The following is a 20,462-nucleotide window of genomic DNA, read 5'->3' as shown; positions in this document are numbered from 1 at the left end:
ACAATCATTTGGAAACAAAAATGAAATTGCAGAAGTTTTATCCTAAAGTATTTTTAAATTTAAACCTATATAAATAATAAATAAATAAGCATACAAATTATTTCCGTATAGAAGGCACAATGCAGGAACTTTTTACATAAATTAGATTCAATTTAAAACAGTGTTGATTTGTATCAAAGTGACCGTGTATTTTAATTGCCGAAGTAAGCGTACAGAAACATGTCATCAACACTCATTGTCTTTGAAAAAATAGTGATAACGTTTTTGGGTGATTTTTTATTTCTACGTGTGGACAAATTCTTTGCGTATAAAGTGATGCCACCAGACCAGGATTTTTATATTCTTGGTTAGACTATATTTTTTGTTTCTAAAAATACATTTTATGATTATTATGTATATATGGGTTACATATAACGAAAAATTATTATTTTAAATTTGTCTGCCATCCGTAAGTCCACGTTCGGGATAAACTCCGAAAGCAGGTCCGATTATGACGGGACTTTGACTGGAAAGTAGATGGAACATAGCGAACATATACGAGTACCCGGGCTATAAAATTATAGGATTCTTTTTTAATTCTGCGTTGACTAAGAAAAATCTGTCTAGACTGCGTCTGTCAATATCGGAATCTGCCTAGATGGAGTTTGATATGTCACATGTCAACATTTGATAAGTGCTTTGTACGGTTGTTGTAACCTCGGACAGTCCGGTTATAAAATGACAATGTCCACAATTATCTGGTGGCACTAAATACTTAAAATATTTTCTAAATATAAAATAATACTAAATAATCATAGCCATATGAAAGAAGTTAATTTGATTTTATCATCTATTCATTTAAAATTAGATTAAAAGTCAAACCTGAATAAACGAGAAACTCTGGTAGGAGAAAAACTTAAGGATTTTAACATTGAGTGGAAAATTCGATTATTACAGTAATAATAAAAAGCGATTTTTGTATAAAAAAAAAATATCATTCCAAAAGAATCGTAAAAAATTTATAATAATCGATTTTTTTTTACATTCCTAGAATAATCGAGAAAAATATCAAAATCCCTTAGACTGTTATTCAGGGTCGACTCTAAAAGGAAATTATAATGCATTAGAATGATAAAATTTAATTTTTTTCTAATAATTTAAAATACATTTCTTATACAGAACTTAGTCATCTAAAAAACAACTAAGCTATTTATTTTTATAAGTTCCTTATATTCAATAAATAATAATAGAGAGCTTAAAATCGGAATAAGGCAACACTGATTCCTTATTTTCAGTCATTTTTACATATATATTTATTCTAATATCACCAATATAAGATACATAAACTAAATTATAATAACTATAAAAAAAGAATTTAGCCTAATTATAATTCACGTTCACTTCCCAACATTTTCTTATAAGGAAATGACGGGAAGGGGAAATATCCCCTTTCTGTGCGTCCCCTCCTCTATCGATAAAAGGTAGGTAACGCATTTGCGATTGTCTTTGAATTCAGATACACAATTTGCTATTTTTAATATAGAAATGAGCCAACAATTTTTTAATTATAATTATCCGACTTCAAAAAGAAGGAGGTTATTAATTCCACTGAATTTTTTGTTTCATAACTTAAGCATAACTATAGTCTATGGCTCTAACTATTTAAGTGTCATACTATAAAAAAAAAATTGTAAACATATAAATGTCAAATTTCAAACATGGCGGCCATTGCACTAACACATTTCAAAAATAGCATAATTTCGTAGAAATTACGAGTATTATTGTATATTTATAATTCTTGAAATTATTTTTCTCTTGCAAATTTTACAGAAAAAATCCACGAATGTTTGGTTTTTCATTTTATTAAGAACAAATAATACTAAGTTTCCTGCTGTGTATTTATAATAATGCCATTGGACAATCCATCATTGACAGTTATCATGATGTCAGTTTGTGTGACATTTTGTACATCGGTGTCAGTCTTTAGTACCATAATGGGTGCCACCATGCCATTCCCCACCGGCACTGTTGGTGCATTAGAACTATTAATATAATGTATTGGATAATGATGCTTTAAATCTCTCATTAGTCGAAACTTCATATGACATACTGAACACCTGAAAATAAATATATAATTAACTAGCTGTTGCCTGCGATTCCGTCTAAGATTTAAAAAAAAACTTAATTAGTAGCTTATGTTATTCCAAATTATGGTCTATATCTGTGTTAAATTTCAGCGAGATCTTTAGATATTTTCAAACATTCATCCATCCATACAAACATTTGCATTTATAATATTAGTAAGACATACTATACTCGATAGCAAAACTAGAAAGTAAATTTTTAAAACTCCAATTTTTCCTAAAGCATTAAAACTACGATTACAAAATAATCATTTCAAATCTTTCAAGTTATAACTTGATGTATTAATAAAGTTATTTGCTTAAAATAAAATTAAACATCATTTTTACAACTAAGACGTCCTTCGATTCGAATTATATATTGAAGTGTGAAAAAATATATAGTCTTTTTTTAAATTAATAAATCTGAAAATTCAGCTAAAAAAGTTAAAATTTTTGAGAGATGTAACTATTTTCGTAGTCTGTTATACATACTGGTATATATCCTGTCCGACGTGCATGCGCATGTGCTTGATGACGTCATTGCTCTGTGAGAATGCGCGCTCGCAGTACCTGCAGCGGTACGGCTTCTCCCCGGTGTGGATGCGCTGGTGACGCTTCAGGTGGTCTTTGCAGTTAAACCTGAGGGTCAGTGGAATTACACCTTAAATCATAGACTATGGATAGCTATTTTAGATGGCAACATTAAAAACATGTGGCGAATCTCAGTTCATAAATGATTTGGTAGTCTGTGATCATCTGTGAATGAATAATCTATGACAATTTGTCATAGATTATGCTTGAGCTTTTTTTTTTTTTCAAAATATTGACGGCCCTTAAATTTTAAATTGTGTAACTTAAGTATTACACAATTAAAAAATTACATCGAAAATATTATTATTTCATACATAAATTAAATTGCTTAACTTACTTATATGTATTATAAATGCGAAAGTTTAGATGGATGGATATATCTCTGGAACGGCTCAATGTATCTTGATGAAATTTGGCACAGATGTAAAACATAGTCTGGGAGAACACATAGACTACATATTAAGTTTTTTTTTAATTCTGCGGGCAACAGCTAGTAGCTTATAAAAAAGTGCCGCCAAACATTTAATTCAACTTAACAATTAAAACGCAAAATTCAAATGTTTCCTTTGTTTATAGATATTAGGTTTCATTTTATAATGATTTATACTAAATTTAACATACCTCTTATCACAGGTATCGCAGGCGAAGGCCTTGATGTCGCGGTGTATGAACTTGTGCTTCTTGAGTGAGTTAGGCTTGGTAAAGGCGGCGCCACACTCATCGCATTTGTGAGGGTGAGCGCCAGTGTGTGTCGCCATGTGGCTCACCATCTGACCTAAACATATGACATGTCATATGTTGTCATATACCCATGGGTAACCCAACAATAATTTATGACCTGCAGATCATCTCACAGCTCACATGTGTGAAGCAGATCAGTGACTTGCAGCTCAGCTCGATTTGGACATATATTGAATTATAATTTGCGTTTCGAGTTGTGAACTACTAGTCATCAAGCAGCTCACTGCTCGTTGACTCAGTCATAGTACATCGCAATGAGCTATGAGCTTTCATTTTAGTTGTTGAGCTGAAGCTCAACGGTTCAAGTTTATGTGAGTTGTACTTTTGAACCGATTCAGAGCTGATTTACTCATGGCTACACAAAATACACTCAATCATCTCTATGGACGAATAGGTTGCTTGAAAATTACAGCTTTTGTTTCATTTTGACTTAAACACGACTGTCGATGTTAATGATAATTAATTCTATTTTTACTTTGAAACCTCAGCACACATCGACAATATAGTTAATATCAAATCGGCACAAAATATCACGGCTCTTAGTCTATCCAATGGGTTGCAAATGTCAATGAATACACGAGATAAAGAAGAAATCTTAAAGTAAAATCGAAAAAGCAGTAATTCGCAAAAAAGATTCAGAACACCCCAGGGTGTATTAGAAATCCGATAAGGGTGTACTATAGCGTGAAGAATTTACTATAGTTTAGAAAAGGCGAAAGTATGAAAATCTGTCTCGTAACCGCGATTGTCACCTGAAAGGTCTGAGAACAGCTTTGTCAAGAATGTCTCCCCGGTTTAAAAGTATTCTCGAGTTAAAAGAGTTGAAAATAAATTCATCTAGATAATTACTAGGTCTTACCTTTAGTACTAAATGTTTTAGGACAGAATGCACACGAGAACGGTTTGATTCCGGAATGTCGATTCATATGTTGACGTAAATTAGAGTTGTTCGTAAAACTTTTTCCACATTCAGAACATAAATATGGTGCTTCTTTAGTATGAACTCTTAAATGTTCCTTCAAGGTACATAATTGAGCGAAACCTGAAAAAAAAAAAAAATAATAGTCGAAATCACTTATAAAAGACGATAGAATCGGTTACAACGACATTGAAAGAAACAGCCATATTCAGTCGTAATAAACTGTTAGCTGTATTATTAGTACTTTTTTATTTAACTTTAAAATAACTTTTTTTTCACAGTATTTGAAGTTCCACATACTGAACAAATATCATGATGTTAAATAAGCATTCTATACTAGCTGTAAAAAAATCTAGTAATAAATATAGCCTATGTCATGGGATAGTGTAGCTTTTAAATAGTAGAAGAATTTTTACAAATTGATTTAATAGTTTCCGAACCTATTCAATGCAAACAAATCTCTCCTCTTTAATAGTTGCTGTCCCGACCCTGTTTGTGCTTAATTTAAAAAAAAACTTAGTAGCCTATGTGTTCTTCTAGATTCTAGACTATTTTCTACATCTGTGCCAAATTTCATATATGTTAAGGTGTTCTAGACCTTCTAACAATCATCCATCCATCCATACATCTAAACATTCGCATCTATACATATAAAAGAAAGTCATGTTAGTTACACTATTTATAACTCAAGATCGTTCAAACTGATTTAGCTGAAAATTGATGGGGAGGTAGCTTAGAACTAGGAGATGGACATAGGAACTTTTTTATCTTGTGTGTATTTTTTTTTAACGCGCGGACGGAATCGCGGGTAAAGGCTAGTTTATAATATTAGTAAGATAAATGAATTTAAAAGGTTTTTTAATTACCTTTATTGCAATAAGAACAAACATGTGCTTTGACTTTATCATGTCTCTTTATATGTTCTATAAGTTGATCTTGTCTTGTATAAGATTTTGAACATTGAGTGCACGGAAACGGTCTATTTGTAGAATGTAACTTCAGATGTCGTTTCAACAGTGATTTCATTGTAAATATCTTATTACAATAATCACATTGAAAGGTTTTTTTCTTTGTTAAATAATTCTCATGTTTTCTTCTATGTGATATTAAAGTTCTTTCTTTATTAAATACTTTATTGCATTCTTCACATTTATATATTGTCTCTGACAAATCTGTATCATCAAGTATACCGTCAATGCTGTCAAAATCTGTTTCTAATTTGACTTCGGTGTTTTCTGTTTCGTGTGTTACCATATGGTTTAAATAATTCTTATGATGTGTATATTGTTTTCCACATGTTGGACAAACATAAAAATCTTCTTCGGTTTTTTCAATTTTCGGTAATATTGCATTTTCACAGATTTCTATCTTCTCGTATGTATTATTTTCATCTTCATCCTTCAATTCTTCTTTCAATGTATTATCAAAGAATATTAACTTTTTTAGATTATCTTCTGTTTTCAAAGCATTTGCTCTGAATGTTATTAAAATTTGTAATATATTTGCACAATCCGTACAAATGTTTTGTGGTAGACCATCTTCTTTTGTGACCTGGAAATTAAATTGTAGTAATGAAGCAAATGCACAAGTTTGGTTTGTTACCACATAACTCCAAGATGTCTAAAGAAATCTGGATGAAATTAGGAACTGAGATAGAATACCCTCTGGTGTTGGACATAGACTAATCTATTTTTTCTTTATACGATGGGGACAAAGACAAGGGCGACATCTTGTATTTAATAAAATAATGACCTGTTGATGTTACCCGCAATATTATTTTTGCACACCCTACCACCAATATATACATAAGATTTCTTGAATATTTTTTTCTTTTCTTTTAGATCCAATACTCTTCTTTCAGAATAATACAGGATAGGTTATCTATGTTCAATTTAACAAAAGACTGGGCTTTATTGCTCTCCTTTTTGTGAAGTGGGAACTCATTGATTTTATTAGATAAGGTTACCAACTAGCAGCAGGTACACCAACTTAATACATAAAACATACCTGACAATTTGAAGCTGTTATTAGTGCATCAACATATAACATTTCACAGTTATGTTCCATCTTCATAGGAACAAATAAATTCACAAGATCACCATCATTTTTCATACATGTTCTACATACAACTGATATATCCACCATTTTCAAACATTAAGATTTCTTGCTGTAAAAAAGGGACTTAAGGTCTCAGTAAAATTACGTTGATACTCTGTTGTCATATAAATCAATGATTTTCGTAATTATAATGATCATATTCAAATTGACTTGAAACAAGAGTAAATATTAAAACTGACCTGAAAATATTTAGACCTTCAATTAATTAATATTCAAGATTATATTTATTTTTTTATTTAAACGATAGTTTACTATAATATTAATTCTCTTGGTGACAAATGATGTTCATAATTCTGCCAATAAGCTCCTTTTATGCCATTTACTTTCCTTACTTAGCTTTGATAAATACTTTAAGCTTTTATGTTCTTGAAATTGTTTTTATTAAGGTTATTAGTGTATATTCCGATAAGATTTTTTTTATTGTTTTGTTTTCTAACATAAACAAGTTTTTTTTTCAGTTTGAAACAATCGCTATCGATAGTTTCCGTTAGTTAGTTTAAGCAAACATAGCTACATACCGATTAAAAATTATTAAAATCGAAGTCCTTCTTACATCTTACAATCACAATATTTATTAGGAATTTAAAGCAATAAAGCCGAGTAATACGAACCAATAAAATAATTTTTATTGAAATTTGACACTTCACATTTTGACATCAATTGTCAATGTCATAATCATAAGCAAGCCGAAGATTTCTCTTTTTGCAACACAACTATATTTCGTATTAATATCACCATATTTATTTCATAATTTATTAAATAAAAGCAGAGTACAAATCGAAATGAAATGTTTATGTTAAAAATTACTTTGACTGAGTGATGAGTGTGAAAATTGACACAAAGATACGATTAATGCCTGTCAACGTCAAAGTCATCTGTGGTGAGAAAGATGATGTGATGTGTTGCGCGAAGTTAGGAAATTAAGGAAAAATTGGAACGCAAGTTATTTTTGTAGACTTACAAATTTTCTTACTGTTACTTTAGTGCTAAAGTGCTTATATTTATTTGCTATGGACGATATAGTTTTTATTGGTGACTGGGTGAAAGACAGGATTTTAGGATCGGGAAGTTTTGGAATCGTGGTATTATGGAAACATAAACACACAGAGGAAAAACTTGCTATGAAAACTTGTAAATGGGGCCCTGAGTTAACGGCAAAACACAAAGAAAGATGGACCAAAGAGGTAGAGATGTTGCAATGCTGCAACAATCCCAATATAGTTGGAACGAAAAATCTGCCTCCGGAATTTCTTGTAGGTTTAGAGCGTGCTAATCCATCGAAATTGCCGATACTGTGTATGGAATACTGCAGTGGTGGTGATTTACGACAAGTTTTGAATAATCCCGACGCATGTGGCGGCTTGAAGGAATCCCAGGTGCGACAAATTCTCAGCGACATCAGAAATGCAATGCAATTTTTACATACGAACAAAATTACACATCGTGACCTTAAACCTGAAAATATAGTGTTACATATTTTGGATAATTCAAATAATAATAACCAAATGCAGAAGAAAGTGGCTTATAAACTGATAGATTTAGGATATGCCAAAGAAATTGACTCCAACTCTGTTTGTGCCAGTTTTGTTGGTACTTTACAATATCTTGCACCAGAAATTTTCTATAGTAAGACATACAGCAACTCTGTGGATTTCTGGTCTTTTGGCCTTTTGGCTTTTGAGATAATTTGTGGAGTTAGACCATTTCTTCCATATTTGGCACCGGTCCAATGGATGCCCCATGTTAAGAAAAAATCTCATGAACATATATGTGTGTATGAAACATTTCATGAAGACATAGAGTATTCAAATGAAATATTTTCAGAGAATCATATATCAAAACCATTGAAATCACTAATGGAGAAATGGTTGCAAGTCGCTTTAGAATGGGATCCTAAACTACGTGGTAGGGATGCACCTTCCAAGGTTACATTCAACATACCATCGGAGGAAAAGGAAGCTGCTAGTAAAGTTGTAATATTTGATCTACTTGAGGCTATATTAGCTAAGAAAATTATTCATGTTTTCTCAGTTACAACTCTAACAAATCTAGCTTACGAAATTAATGACTCTACAACAATAGAAACATTAAAAGCTTTGATTAGTGCAGACACCAAAATTCCTGATCAGGAACTAACAATAATTTCAACCACAACATATATTGATCTTGAAAATAATGATCAAGTTTCTAAATATTGGAATGACAGTGCAATTCCTATGTTATATGCATATGGAAAAAAAATAATTATTGATGATAATATAGAACCGATAGTACCAAGTACTGTAAGAAGATGCTTAGAACATCCTAAAGCTTTGTACAATTATAAAAACAGTCAAAATTTATATAGGAATGGATTATTTTTCATTCTTTCCCAAATGAAAATATATGATTATCTTATAAATGGTCTGTTTGCTAGAGCTGAATCATTAAAACATAAAAGCAAACAACTTCTTGTGAAACATAACTCTGTAGATAAAGCCTTAGGAAAGCTTCTAGCTCAGAAAGAAATGATTATGAAGATGACTGAAGTGGGAACAAAACATGTGGAACATTTAAAAGAGAACAGCATTGGTACTAATTTTCTTGGTGGTTTTGAGAAAATATTCAAAGATGTCCATGATCAATCGGAGAAAACTGACAAACTGGAGAATGCTTGGGCACAAATATCAATTAGATTGCAGTCCGCAGTAAGAAGAAGTAACGAAGCAACTTCTGCTGATCTCAACAACTTTGTAACGAAATATAACTTTACAACTATAGTAACTAATGCAATGCGTGCATACAATGCATTTAAAAAGAGTGAATTTTACAACGAGAATAGATCAAAAGATAATAAAAGTCAATATTACAATGTTTCTGATATTGTACGTGCATCATATGATTGTCTTAAACTTCGAAGTAAAATACTCATTGAAATGCAGAATCATGCATTTATTCTTAAAATGAAAGATTTATCTTTGGAATTGTCTAAAATTGATGATGTCATAACAAATGCGGCTGACAATACTGATAAACTTGCCACTGCTTTGACAACTTTGACAGATGAATTGACATCTTGCATGTGGTCTACAATAAGTCTTGTTATTAGAGATGCTGGAGATATATCTGATCTACCTTACAGCGTGGTGTCATTCCAAAAAAGGGATTTTAAAATTGGTGCACCAGTATCCAGTCATTACATACCTCATAGAGAAAAAGATTCACAACTGAAATCACTTATTCAGGAAAGTTTGAAGATAAGAAAAAGTCATTTAAGTCTTTGTGAAAGAATAAACTCACAACATACGTCTTTGCAAAAAGCTACTTTTGATTTTAGTTTCTTAAAAGATGATAGTGTTTAATGAGATATATATAATATCCAAAGAATTTAAAATGTGCCTTAAACTAGTATTTAAGAGATATGCATTTGTTGTGTTTAAAATTGTAAATTTTGTTTTCTTGTGTGCTATTTATTTCTAGTCATTGAAAGTCCTTTGAGAAGATTATATTATTTTTTATTTGTTCAAATAATACTTATTTTACAATTGAAAATAAAGAAATTTATAACAAGAACTCATTTAGTTTTTTTTTAATGTTCATTTAGATTCGGTAAAATTAATTCCTGTAAATTGTTCTAACCAGTATTTAAATTTAGTCATATTTTGCTCTAACTCATAGATACATGGTGGTGTTTGAAGGTATTCTTCGGGTGCAAATCTAGGTTGAGGACTTCCACATACATGCAACCATATAGAAAATAAAGCATCATCGATTGTTGTCACAGTTCTACGACAAAGTCTGGCCGAAGTCAAAGAAACTGTTACCAAAGCTCCTAGGCTTCCAATTGTTGCTACTTTAGAACTTTCCTTTCTCGCCGATAGAAAATAACTCTTTAAAAGTTTTTCAGCAGACTTGTCCAGACTTACATTAATTCCTGCAGTCAAATTAATATAGATCATAAGATTATTTATAGCCGTTTCTTCGTCTTTAGTCTTTTTTTGCTGTTCTAGGGCACCTTTAAGCATAAATTCTGCTATGTCATCATAATCTTGACCATAATCTCGGCAAATAATATGGAATACACTAGACATATTATTAAAAGGTATTTTGTTAGACTCATTAGATAAAGCCCAAACAGCGCACTTTAATTGAATTTCACTATTTTCTATAGTAATTTTATCGGTTTCTAGAGTTTTGAGAATAAAAGCTAATTGTTTCTGATTAGATCTATAAAGAGACAAAGGTAAAATGCAAATTCCAGCCGATCCACCTATCATTGATAGTTGAACGTTAGCATGCGGACCTAAATACACTGACGCATTAGCAAATTTTGTAGCTACATTCATTATTTCTGAAACATATTTAGTTTCATGACCAGTGACTAAAATATGAATTATAGATGACCCTAATAAAGAATTTGCTTTCAGGCTGACTAAACTAAGCAATAAACTAATTTTAACGTGCATAAAACAATGTAATGGGCACACACGAACTCCTATCGTGGATGCGAGATAGTAAATAAACTTCCACGGGACACCCTCACAAGTTTCAAACAGCTGTCCAATATCTTCGGGTATTGGATAAGTTATTGGTGCAGGCAAAATAACGCTTTTCTCTACTGACCAGACTTCTTTTTTATTCTTTAACACTACAACATAAAGATTATACATATTTCCGACGATTAACTTTGATATTAAATCGTCAACAATGAAATATTTCCTTGGTAAAAATTCATCATTCGATGTAAAAGTAGCAGTTACTTTTTCTCCACATCTTCGTAAGCCACTATTCTCAAACAAAACGCTTCGACAGACATAACATTTCGGTGGTGTTTTCGGAATAAATTGCAGAATAACTTCATTACCTTCACATGCTTCAGGGCATGACCAAACTGTATGAAAAACGTAAGAATTGGGTTTAGAAATATCAATAAGTAAACCTTTTTTGAGCATAATTCCTCCATAGTATGGTTGCTTCCCATTAGATAAAAACTGTGGTACGCATTTGAGTCTCAGATTTGTTGCCACTTGCATTAACTGTAAGTTATTTTTATTTTCACTATCTATAGAATTTATACATGCAAATAATATCTTGTTGCAAATGTATTGAAATTGCAAAGGTTCTTGTATCAAAAAATCCCCAAGGTCGGGAAAAACGTTAAACAAGTCCATGACGTCAATTTCGAGTAAATACCGTAGCGGTGGAAATTTGTTAGTGGCTTTGTCAAAACACTCATCTAAGAACGATTCACAGCTATTACCCATTTCAGTTAATACGCGCTTTGTATCCAGATATAGCAATAATTTATATTGTAGATCCATGTTGCTGCTTATTTTTGACAGAGAAACGGTTACTATAAACTATACAGAGGAAATAAACATATTTTCCCGCCAAAACTTTGCGTCATGAAGAATTAAAAAAAAATTGTTTAATTATTTTAGCGATCTATAAAAATGAAATATTTTAAGTCTAAAGTTTTAAAAGTTTTTAATGATTATTTCTTAAAATAAATTAGATGTCGACAAATTAAATTAAGCTTAATGTATAATTTCCAGATGAAAATTTTTCAATGCCAACTTTTTAGAAACAGGCCCAAAACCCGAAACCTTTTATTGAAAAAATGATTAACTATCATCTATCATAAAGGATATTTATTTCGAGCCATATAAAATATTTTTATTTGTCTAGAAAATTTTACGCAATATAATACTATTAATTCTTTAATCAAATATTGAAAATAGATTAAAAAGAATAATGATAATAAAAAATACGTGTGTATTGTTTTATGTACTTGCCTATCTAACCGTGCAAAGGTTCTTGGCTGTATTAAAAAAAATGCGAAATTTATGTTTTAAGCTGCAGCCTGGCAACCTGAATAAAAAAAATAAGTGGCACTAATTAAATTTTCCGTGTTCATAATTTAAAAAGATGTTGGTTTTGGTTTTGTTTCTAATAAGTTGGTAACAAATAAAGATATAAATACTTTGATACCAAAAAGTTAAAGAACCGTGTTAAGAAAAGGTTATTTAATATTTTACCCATATCGGTACAGCAAACTGGTCCCGTAATGTTAGGATCGCGGTCATAAAGATCAGACAACGGGTCCTTATTTAGATAACGAGATACGCGGGATATAATCTGTTAGATTTATGATACAATCGTCACTTTGCAACACTTGCTTCGCCTACACGGGACTCGGGGCGAACCCACGCGATCCAGATACCAAGGTCAATTAATACCTACATAACCAAATAGTTGATGGAAGTGATTTAACTGAATTCAAAGATAACCGGATCAAAATGACAAAAATTATATTTTCTCAGTCCAAGTAAATATTAACTATTGCGTCAATTAAATTCGATAACTATCCTAAAATTACTTTCGCCGTAAGTAGTTGCGTGGCTGTGTGCATGTCGGGGCACGTAGGGAAGCGGATGCAAAAAAAAGTCAGATGACCGCACCTCAAGATGTTAGGTTCAGGTCATCAGCGTTATGTTAGGGCGTGGTTGACCGACCGCCCAGGGTGCTGGTCGGAAATTGGCGCCACAGCTCTGCGAATCACAGAGTCCCACATAACCCTGTTAAACCCCCCAAAGACAAGGTAAAAAAGGGCGCCGTAGAAATCTGCTAGGGAGCTAGAGCTAAAACCGTTACTGCAGGTCACGACATAGTCAATTAAACCTTTGTTTTTGTGTCTTGTCACGGCTCATTCATAAACCACAATTCAAAGTATTTTAATTTAATTAGCGGAAGTTCTTATCAACAAAACATAATAACGATCATTTTGTCACCTACGCGCTTTGCTAAAGGCGACCGCCCACACTAACAAGCAAACGTAAGGCAAGGTAAGCCAACAATTAGCTATCAAAGTAAACGTTGAACGGAAATGCCGAAACCAATATGCTAATCCAATCAAAACCACCTAACTCCATGCTTTGCCGCCTTTTCATTCATTGTTAACTGTATAATTGTGCACATAAATGCTATATTACCAATACCTTATTTTATTGCCATTACAGTTTTTGTAGCTTATGAATTTAAAATGTTCTATTTAAATTTAGGTTTAATGTCAACGAAAGTCAACCGCAAGTTACAAGCCTGATAAATGCTTCAATGAAAACATAGATCTTTAATTAAATATAAATAAACAACACTCCTCTCAATATCAATCATACATACAACAAAACACACCCGTTAAGCACTTCATAAGCATTTGGCAATAATGAGAAGGTAATTTTCCCTCCCTAGAGTTAATCTCTGTGCTTAAGCACTTATCGCATTGAGCTTACTTAAGTCTAAGTGGGCGGGGTGAGCGTAATTTTGGTGCGCGGGCGTCGAGTGCGGGGCGGCTGTACGGCTGCCGGCATTGCGCTGCGGCAGTGGCCAGTAGTGCGCCGGCACTCGATGCCAGATCACGACAAGTACCAGTTGCGGCCGCGGGCAGCGCGTGCCCGCGAGCCCCGCGCCCGCCGTCCGCCACAACCCCTCAGCAAGTACCGCAGGAAGACCGCCAATGCAAGAGAACGGAGTCGAATGCGGGAGATCAACCGCGCCTTTGAAACTCTACGGCAAGCGGTGCCGGCTGCAGCCATCACCGGCGCCCCGGTGCCTTGCGAGAAGCTTACCAAGATCACCACATTGAGGCTCGCAATGCGGTACATCACCGCACTATCTTCCGCTCTCAGAGACTCCAGTCCGGACAGCGAGAGTGAAACCAGACTGGAGTGTTGGCCTTCGGACTCGAGTACGGATCGTGAGGCGGAGACCAGACCGGATCGCTGGCCGTCACCTCTCTGCTCGGACCTTTCCGAGTTCTCCACAGGGCAGGAGACGCCTTCAGAGTTCGCGGAGGACTCGCTTTCGCCCTTCGACACCTTCTTTGCGGAGTTCGACTATGTGGACGTGGACAGAACTTTCGCGTGACAGTGCCGTGTTGTGCCGGACTTGCTAGGTACCCATACAGTACGTTTGCCATAATATTATTAATTAACTTTATTTCATAGTCTATCGCATTATTTTTTATTTTTTGAGATTTTATTAATTTATATTATTTTTTTATAAAATAAATTGTTTTCGTTGTGATTTTTATTTATTTATTTATACTTGTAAAAAAGCTCCAGATTTTTATTTTCTAGATATAATCTATTTACAATAATACAAAGATAATTCAGGGATAAATATCAACATATATTTTATTTAACGAATAAAAAAACATAAAGTTTGGTAAGTTAGCAAATGTTATTTTTAGTTACATTAAATAACATTTGTACTCAAAAACTCACTAATTATATTCCATAGCCTCACTATATTACTTTTATTCGTAGAAAAAGAATAGCGGGTTCGAATCCAGTGTAGTTAAATTTTCAACTCATTGGAAAACTTTGAAATTGCAACAATACTGTTATATTAATCTAGCAGCGATTAGAGCTATCAGTTTACGATATAGGCTGTAGTTCTAGGCCCTGTGTCATCTACGCTGCATTCAAAACTACTATAAGTCTATTTGTCAGTCCTTTTCAGATATTCAAATAAATTTTAAGATAAATGGAGTATGACTTCATTAGTTGTAGAATTATGTGCCCTATCGCTGTAGCTTGAATAAAATAACATTTATTTTACACAATTACTTTAAGATAATGTTGCATAGTCCCTTATTATAATAAATTAATGTTCGTAGTTTGTAATAAAGAAATCCAAAATACATTTTTTGTTGTAAGTCTAGCGGTCGCCTGCGACTTCGTCAGTGTAGAATTTAAAAAGTAGCATATAATTTGGTCGTGTGCATCAGCTACCTTCCCGTCCAAGTCCCGTCAAAATCGGTCCACCCGTTTCGGAGATTAACCTGAACAAACGCGGCCTTACGGACAGACATATAGACAAACAGCTAGGGCGCGGTTGGGCGATCGCCCAGAGCGCTGAGCAGAAAGTGGTGTAGCACCCCTTTCCGTCTGCGTAGCACAGAACCTTATTATAATCCAGTTAAACCTCCCAAAGGCATGGTAAAAATAGAGCGTTGTAGTGCTGAAACTGGTTCAGTTTCATTCAACATAAAACAATTTTATTAATATTCTATGGGTCCCATGACTTCGTCAGTGTGGTCACTCCTGGATACATCAGCTACCTTTCAATCCAAGTCCCGTCAAAAGCGGTCTACCAGTATCCAGAAGAATACCCGGAACAAACGCTGATTTGTGGATAGACAGACAGACACAACATTTTAATAGAAGAATTAAATTTAATAGAAGATAGATACCTACTTAACGTCAATTGACTAGTGGTAAGCTGGTAAGACAATCCGATCACGTAGTCGTGGATTCCACTCTCGCAAATTATAATAAAAGTGGTATAACAAGTCTCAATTGTTATAAATAAATACAAGAAAATAATTTAATTTTTAAATAATATTTTATTGCAGGTGATAAAATAAGTTCACATATTACGGTCGTTTTATATTTCTTATTCTTGAAAATATCCCAGGAACTTTATCATATTAAGTTCGACACAGTTTCAAAACTCGTTTGCCTACACTTTAAAAGTAATAAAATGTATTTTTGTCAATCGTTACCAATTTTATTTTATATTTAAATTACTTAATATAGAGATTATTAAGCTCTTAAAATATTTAATTGCTATACAGCATATAACTCCGTCATAAACTGATGACAAATATTTGTGTATTGTATGAGAGATTTTTCAAATCTACTGATGACTACTAGCGAAAAGTACTAAGTGTTCTTACTCTTTTCAGTTTAGTGTTGAAATTAAAGACAGCGATGGTATTAAGTTGACATCAGAAACGTGATATAAGTTACTAAGAAAGCGATTCATTTGCTTCTTTACTACAAATCCAAAAAAGGATAAATCGACAAACGAATTAAATTGACAATCGGACGGTGACACAGCGTGTAGAACGGACGGTCTAAACAAATGTATGCAAATTATTCTGGAATGATTGTTACAAGTTTTAAAGCTTTTCATAGATAAAGTACTACTCTGAGGTCCTAGCACGAATATTTGCGATATGCGTTTTCTTATCGTCATCATCAAAATAAGTCATAATTTGTGTGAGACTTGTAGTTGTACTTTCACTGTAATTTTCATGATAGGCCCTCAGATAGTGACATGCCGTACGATCGAATTGATAATTGTTCGTAGCCACAGCTCGCAGACACGAACAGAAGGAAACAACTCAAAATTATTTGAAATGATAGACAGTCAAGACTAAGCGTAGTTAAGGCCTCCCATAAAATAGATCGATAATTTGGTCAAGGTTATAGGTTTTCTGTTATTATTACTTCAATGAATAAGTAAACATCATAAAGAAGTCAAACATTGACTTGAGGTTTCTCAACGCGAAACCAATGGCGCGGAATAATCGTTACGTGTAACTAAATAATGGGTCCAGGAAGCGTGGGCACGACTTACGAATGTTACAGAGTCGCATCTCAAACGATGCGTCATGCTAGATAGAACCTTGTGGCTGTAACGCGGCGCCTTGCCCACGCCAATCGATCTCTCTCATTGTTCTTCTAGTTGTCAGAACGAAGATAAATATATTGTTAGAGACACCATCTTAAGAACAAAATGTGGATTTTCTTTTATTTACCGCAGTTGTTCAAATGTTTTTGCCTTGTAATAAATGGTGATAATAGAAGTGTTACGAATGCAAGAAAATTGGAAAGTAAGGTATAAATTGATAGGAATGGAGTTTTAGACATTTGTCTCGTCTGATTAAAAGGCTAATGAATATTTAAGATTCACGTTTCTTTTGTGGCCAAATGTGTCACTGTTACTTTTCAATGTCTTTATTGTCACAGCCCCTATAACTATTTTATAATTTTGTTTTCGTCACAAACTACAATATAAATAAAATAAACTTAGTAAAAAATCACATACATTTGTATAAGCTTAGGGAAAATCCTGTTATTTAATTTTTTACATGGTGTTACCCTACTAATTGCTTAAATTTTATACGGTGATTATAATCTATACTAATAATAACTTTAATGGTTCAAGCTTTCTTATTAAAGCTTTTTACAGTGATTAAAATTATAGCAATAAATATCTTAAAAATGTTCGGAAGTAAATTAAAATAATAAAATTGATCTCCACAGCATGTACAGGTCACAAATCACAATCCTCAAGGCAAAGCTGAAAGCTCAAGGCTTGGCTAATGACAAGCGCAGACGTGTTTGTCTTCATTACGAGTGCGAGCATTGCTGCGTCCGCGCACTTAATGCATCAGATACACTACTGTAACCACACGTCTAACTACAAACGGGTCTGATTCTTAATATTAACTATAAGGTGCATTCGAAACCTTTCTCATACTTCCAATATAGAGGTTCACTGCAAGTATTAATCAGCAAGATAACTACTTTCTTTCCGGATTAATCCGAAATTATCATAAATTATTTTTTTTTCCATAAGTCACCAGGATTACTTAGTTATCCATACTTCATGATTACGACAAAAAAAAATTACTTATAAAAAAAACTACTACCTGCTTAATATAATAGATAAACAGATTTCCTAAATTAAATTAAAAAATGATGGTCGTATTATTTCACACAGGGCTTATGCTTAGAACTGGTGCAATTTGAAGCAGCCCTATATGACTTTATCGGATCTTGTGGGTGGCGTATAATTGTTATTACTATAATTTACTAGTAATACTCATCTATTTTAAACGGACACTCCTTTATCTAAACTACCAATACAAAACTTATCATAAGGAATGATAGTGGAAATCAGGAAATAACTAGTATTTCGATTAACTTGATCCCACGACAGCTGGATATAATAATATGGTAATAAATATTCGCAAATTTTATTTTGAGGTTATTAAATAATTAGTCTTATAAACATGATTGGTTGAGGATTAGTTTTGGCCTATGGTAATGAAAAACATTAAGTGAAAAAACCTATTTAAAAATTTGTATTACGTAGATGTTAGTACTTACATCGATGTGTTTTTATTTTATTTCGAAATAAATCTGTTTGTTTAAATACAGAATATAAAAATGCAAAACTTATGCAACGATCGTGTCATGCAATAAAGATCCAAAGAGCGGTATCCCGGCTCATGCCCATTTCGGTTTAAGCGGATTGCTTTCCCGCCAAATACGGCCGCCATGACAGTTCACTGAATTATGTGATTAAATGACATGACACACGACCAAAACGGCCCTCAGAAACGTGTTCGTGTTTTATTTTGATTTCGGCTATGTCCCAGCCGTGCAACGAACTGTCCATCATTTGTAGCGAAAAATAATAAATTTATCGATGACAGCTAATTGAACGTAATTGTCCGCCATTTTTGGTTCAAAATTTAGTCTCAAAAGCTTTACACTGCATTACATACACATTTAATAAATACTCAGTCAATTTAAAATAAACATTCGACGAATGATTTAAAACTTAATTTGTCAGAATTACTCTTTGATAAAAGTTTATTGTTGTGTCTATCAATTCCAGAAGACACAAAAATGAATAGTGAGCAAAATATTGATTTAATTGAAACCTAATTACATGGTGCTTTGATGCAACTAACACAAGCCATTCCATTATCCCAAAAATACAATCGTCGTGACTTACTTTTTTATTTCAAAGGGCATAATTTCTGGTATTGTTCACGGGTACAACATTTCTCATTGTTGGTACCATGGCTATGGCCGCGCGTGGGTAAACCGCTCCTGTCACAAACTCGTTAGTGACACTTGGAACTCGATTTTTACAATTTTGCTAACAACAAAACAACTCACGCCAGTAACTTAGAGGGCAGGCAGAGAATACGGAATTTGATTTTAATAGTTTTCTTACTCAAATAAAAATTATGTCATGTAAAAGTTATAATAAATATATGTAATTACGAAGACAAATCCGATATTTCTGACATCGACTAGCCCGACAGGCGATTCACCTCTCTATGTCTATAGACAGTTTGCTATAAACATAGAGTCAGAGTTTTTTTTTCTTTTATTAAATACAGAATACATAAGAAGTGGCATCATAGTAGTGTAAACACATAATTGTTATTTAGACTTTCATACTGTTAGCTGCTATATTAGTCACACACTCTAATGTCAGGATAATGTGGAACTCAATCTTACAAACGTGCTTTTCGATGGTCATCTCTTTATATTGGTCAAGGCAACAAAAATATCATTGTGACTCGAGGACTTTTGCCTAATTGTGGTGAGTATACCACTTAATAAAATCTAAAATCGTAGTTACAGATTTTATATGCACGAAAAAACAGGAGAAAATGACATGATTTAAATAACAACACTTACATAACAATTATGAAATAAATACTTGAAGTTCATCGTAATTTCATGACATTTCATTTCTTTTTAAATAAAATGGAAATAATGATGTTTTTAATGTAATACTCATGTCGATGTTGCCTTACCCTCCGGCGATGCGCGTGACCTTTTAAAATGTTGCATCTGATGTCATGTCATGACCTTGTGCGCTGGTGTAATGGGATGTCCTACTCAATTTCACACATAATTTTAAATATCATCGACTCATAGGCAAGTAAAAAAGCAATAATCTCTTTATACAAATCGCCTGTCAAATCTGTCAAACTCTTTACGCATATATTCTTCTTGCCCTGATCGTATTACATGAGTATAGAATATAGAAGCACAAAACAATGTACTTAGGTTTTATAATAAACTTTATATTGTTACTTATTTGAATGATAACAAAATCCCAAAAAGCTTTTAGATTAATAAACGCTATAATCCCTAAATCAATAACTTAATTATCTAGACAAGATATGGTTAGTAGGATGCGTATACTGTGGAAAATACATTAATGTTTACCTTGATAACCTATAAATTTATAATATGAATTGTGATTCATAACTCATTTCATCATCATCATCAACAGCTTTCATCTCCCAATGCTGGGCATAGGCCTTTCCCAATACCTTCCTCAGTAATTCATATATTAAGTTCGTAATAAACAAAAAAAGTATTTATTTCAATTTCTCTCTTTTATGT

The 20,462-nt window shown here is 33.0% G+C and overlaps 4 protein-coding genes across 4 annotated transcripts; 2 read left to right on the top strand and 2 right to left on the bottom strand.

The window, feature by feature from the left end:
• Nucleotides 1–1,843: 1,843 nt before the first annotated feature.
• LOC123721667 (zinc finger protein OZF-like) lies at nt 1,844–6,498 on the bottom strand. Its single transcript, XM_045681064.1, has 6 exons — nt 6,361–6,498; nt 5,220–5,904; nt 4,294–4,476; nt 3,315–3,468; nt 2,595–2,741; nt 1,844–2,096 (listed from the first exon to the last, which is right to left on the bottom strand). The coding sequence occupies exons 1-6, from the start codon at nt 6,496–6,498 to the stop codon at nt 1,859–1,861; spliced, it is 1,545 nt and encodes a 514-aa protein (XP_045537020.1). The 3' UTR covers nt 1,844–1,858.
• An 857-nt stretch (nt 6,499–7,355) lies between these two features.
• Nucleotides 7,356–9,841, top strand: LOC106711966 (inhibitor of nuclear factor kappa-B kinase subunit alpha). Its single transcript, XM_014504398.2, has one exon. It carries the CDS (start codon nt 7,482–7,484, stop codon nt 9,810–9,812), a length of 2,331 nt encoding a protein of 776 aa, XP_014359884.2. The 5' UTR covers nt 7,356–7,481; the 3' UTR covers nt 9,813–9,841.
• Nucleotides 9,842–10,046: 205 nt separating this feature from the next.
• Nucleotides 10,047–11,771, bottom strand: LOC106711960. Its single transcript, XM_014504391.2, has one exon. It carries the CDS (start codon nt 11,769–11,771, stop codon nt 10,047–10,049), a length of 1,725 nt encoding a protein of 574 aa, XP_014359877.2.
• A 2,050-nt stretch (nt 11,772–13,821) lies between these two features.
• On the top strand, nt 13,822–14,455 carry LOC106711980 (helix-loop-helix protein delilah). Its single transcript, XM_014504415.2, has one exon. It carries the CDS (start codon nt 13,855–13,857, stop codon nt 14,371–14,373), a length of 519 nt encoding a protein of 172 aa, XP_014359901.2. The 5' UTR covers nt 13,822–13,854; the 3' UTR covers nt 14,374–14,455.
• Nucleotides 14,456–20,462: the final 6,007 nt, after the last annotated feature.

Source organism: Papilio machaon, chromosome 14, assembly GCF_912999745.1.
Source record: "Papilio machaon chromosome 14, ilPapMach1.1, whole genome shotgun sequence".
Taxonomy (NCBI): domain Eukaryota; kingdom Metazoa; phylum Arthropoda; class Insecta; order Lepidoptera; family Papilionidae; genus Papilio; species Papilio machaon.
Note: the sequence above shows the minus strand (reverse complement) of the source record. Positions and strands in the feature narration are given on the sequence as shown.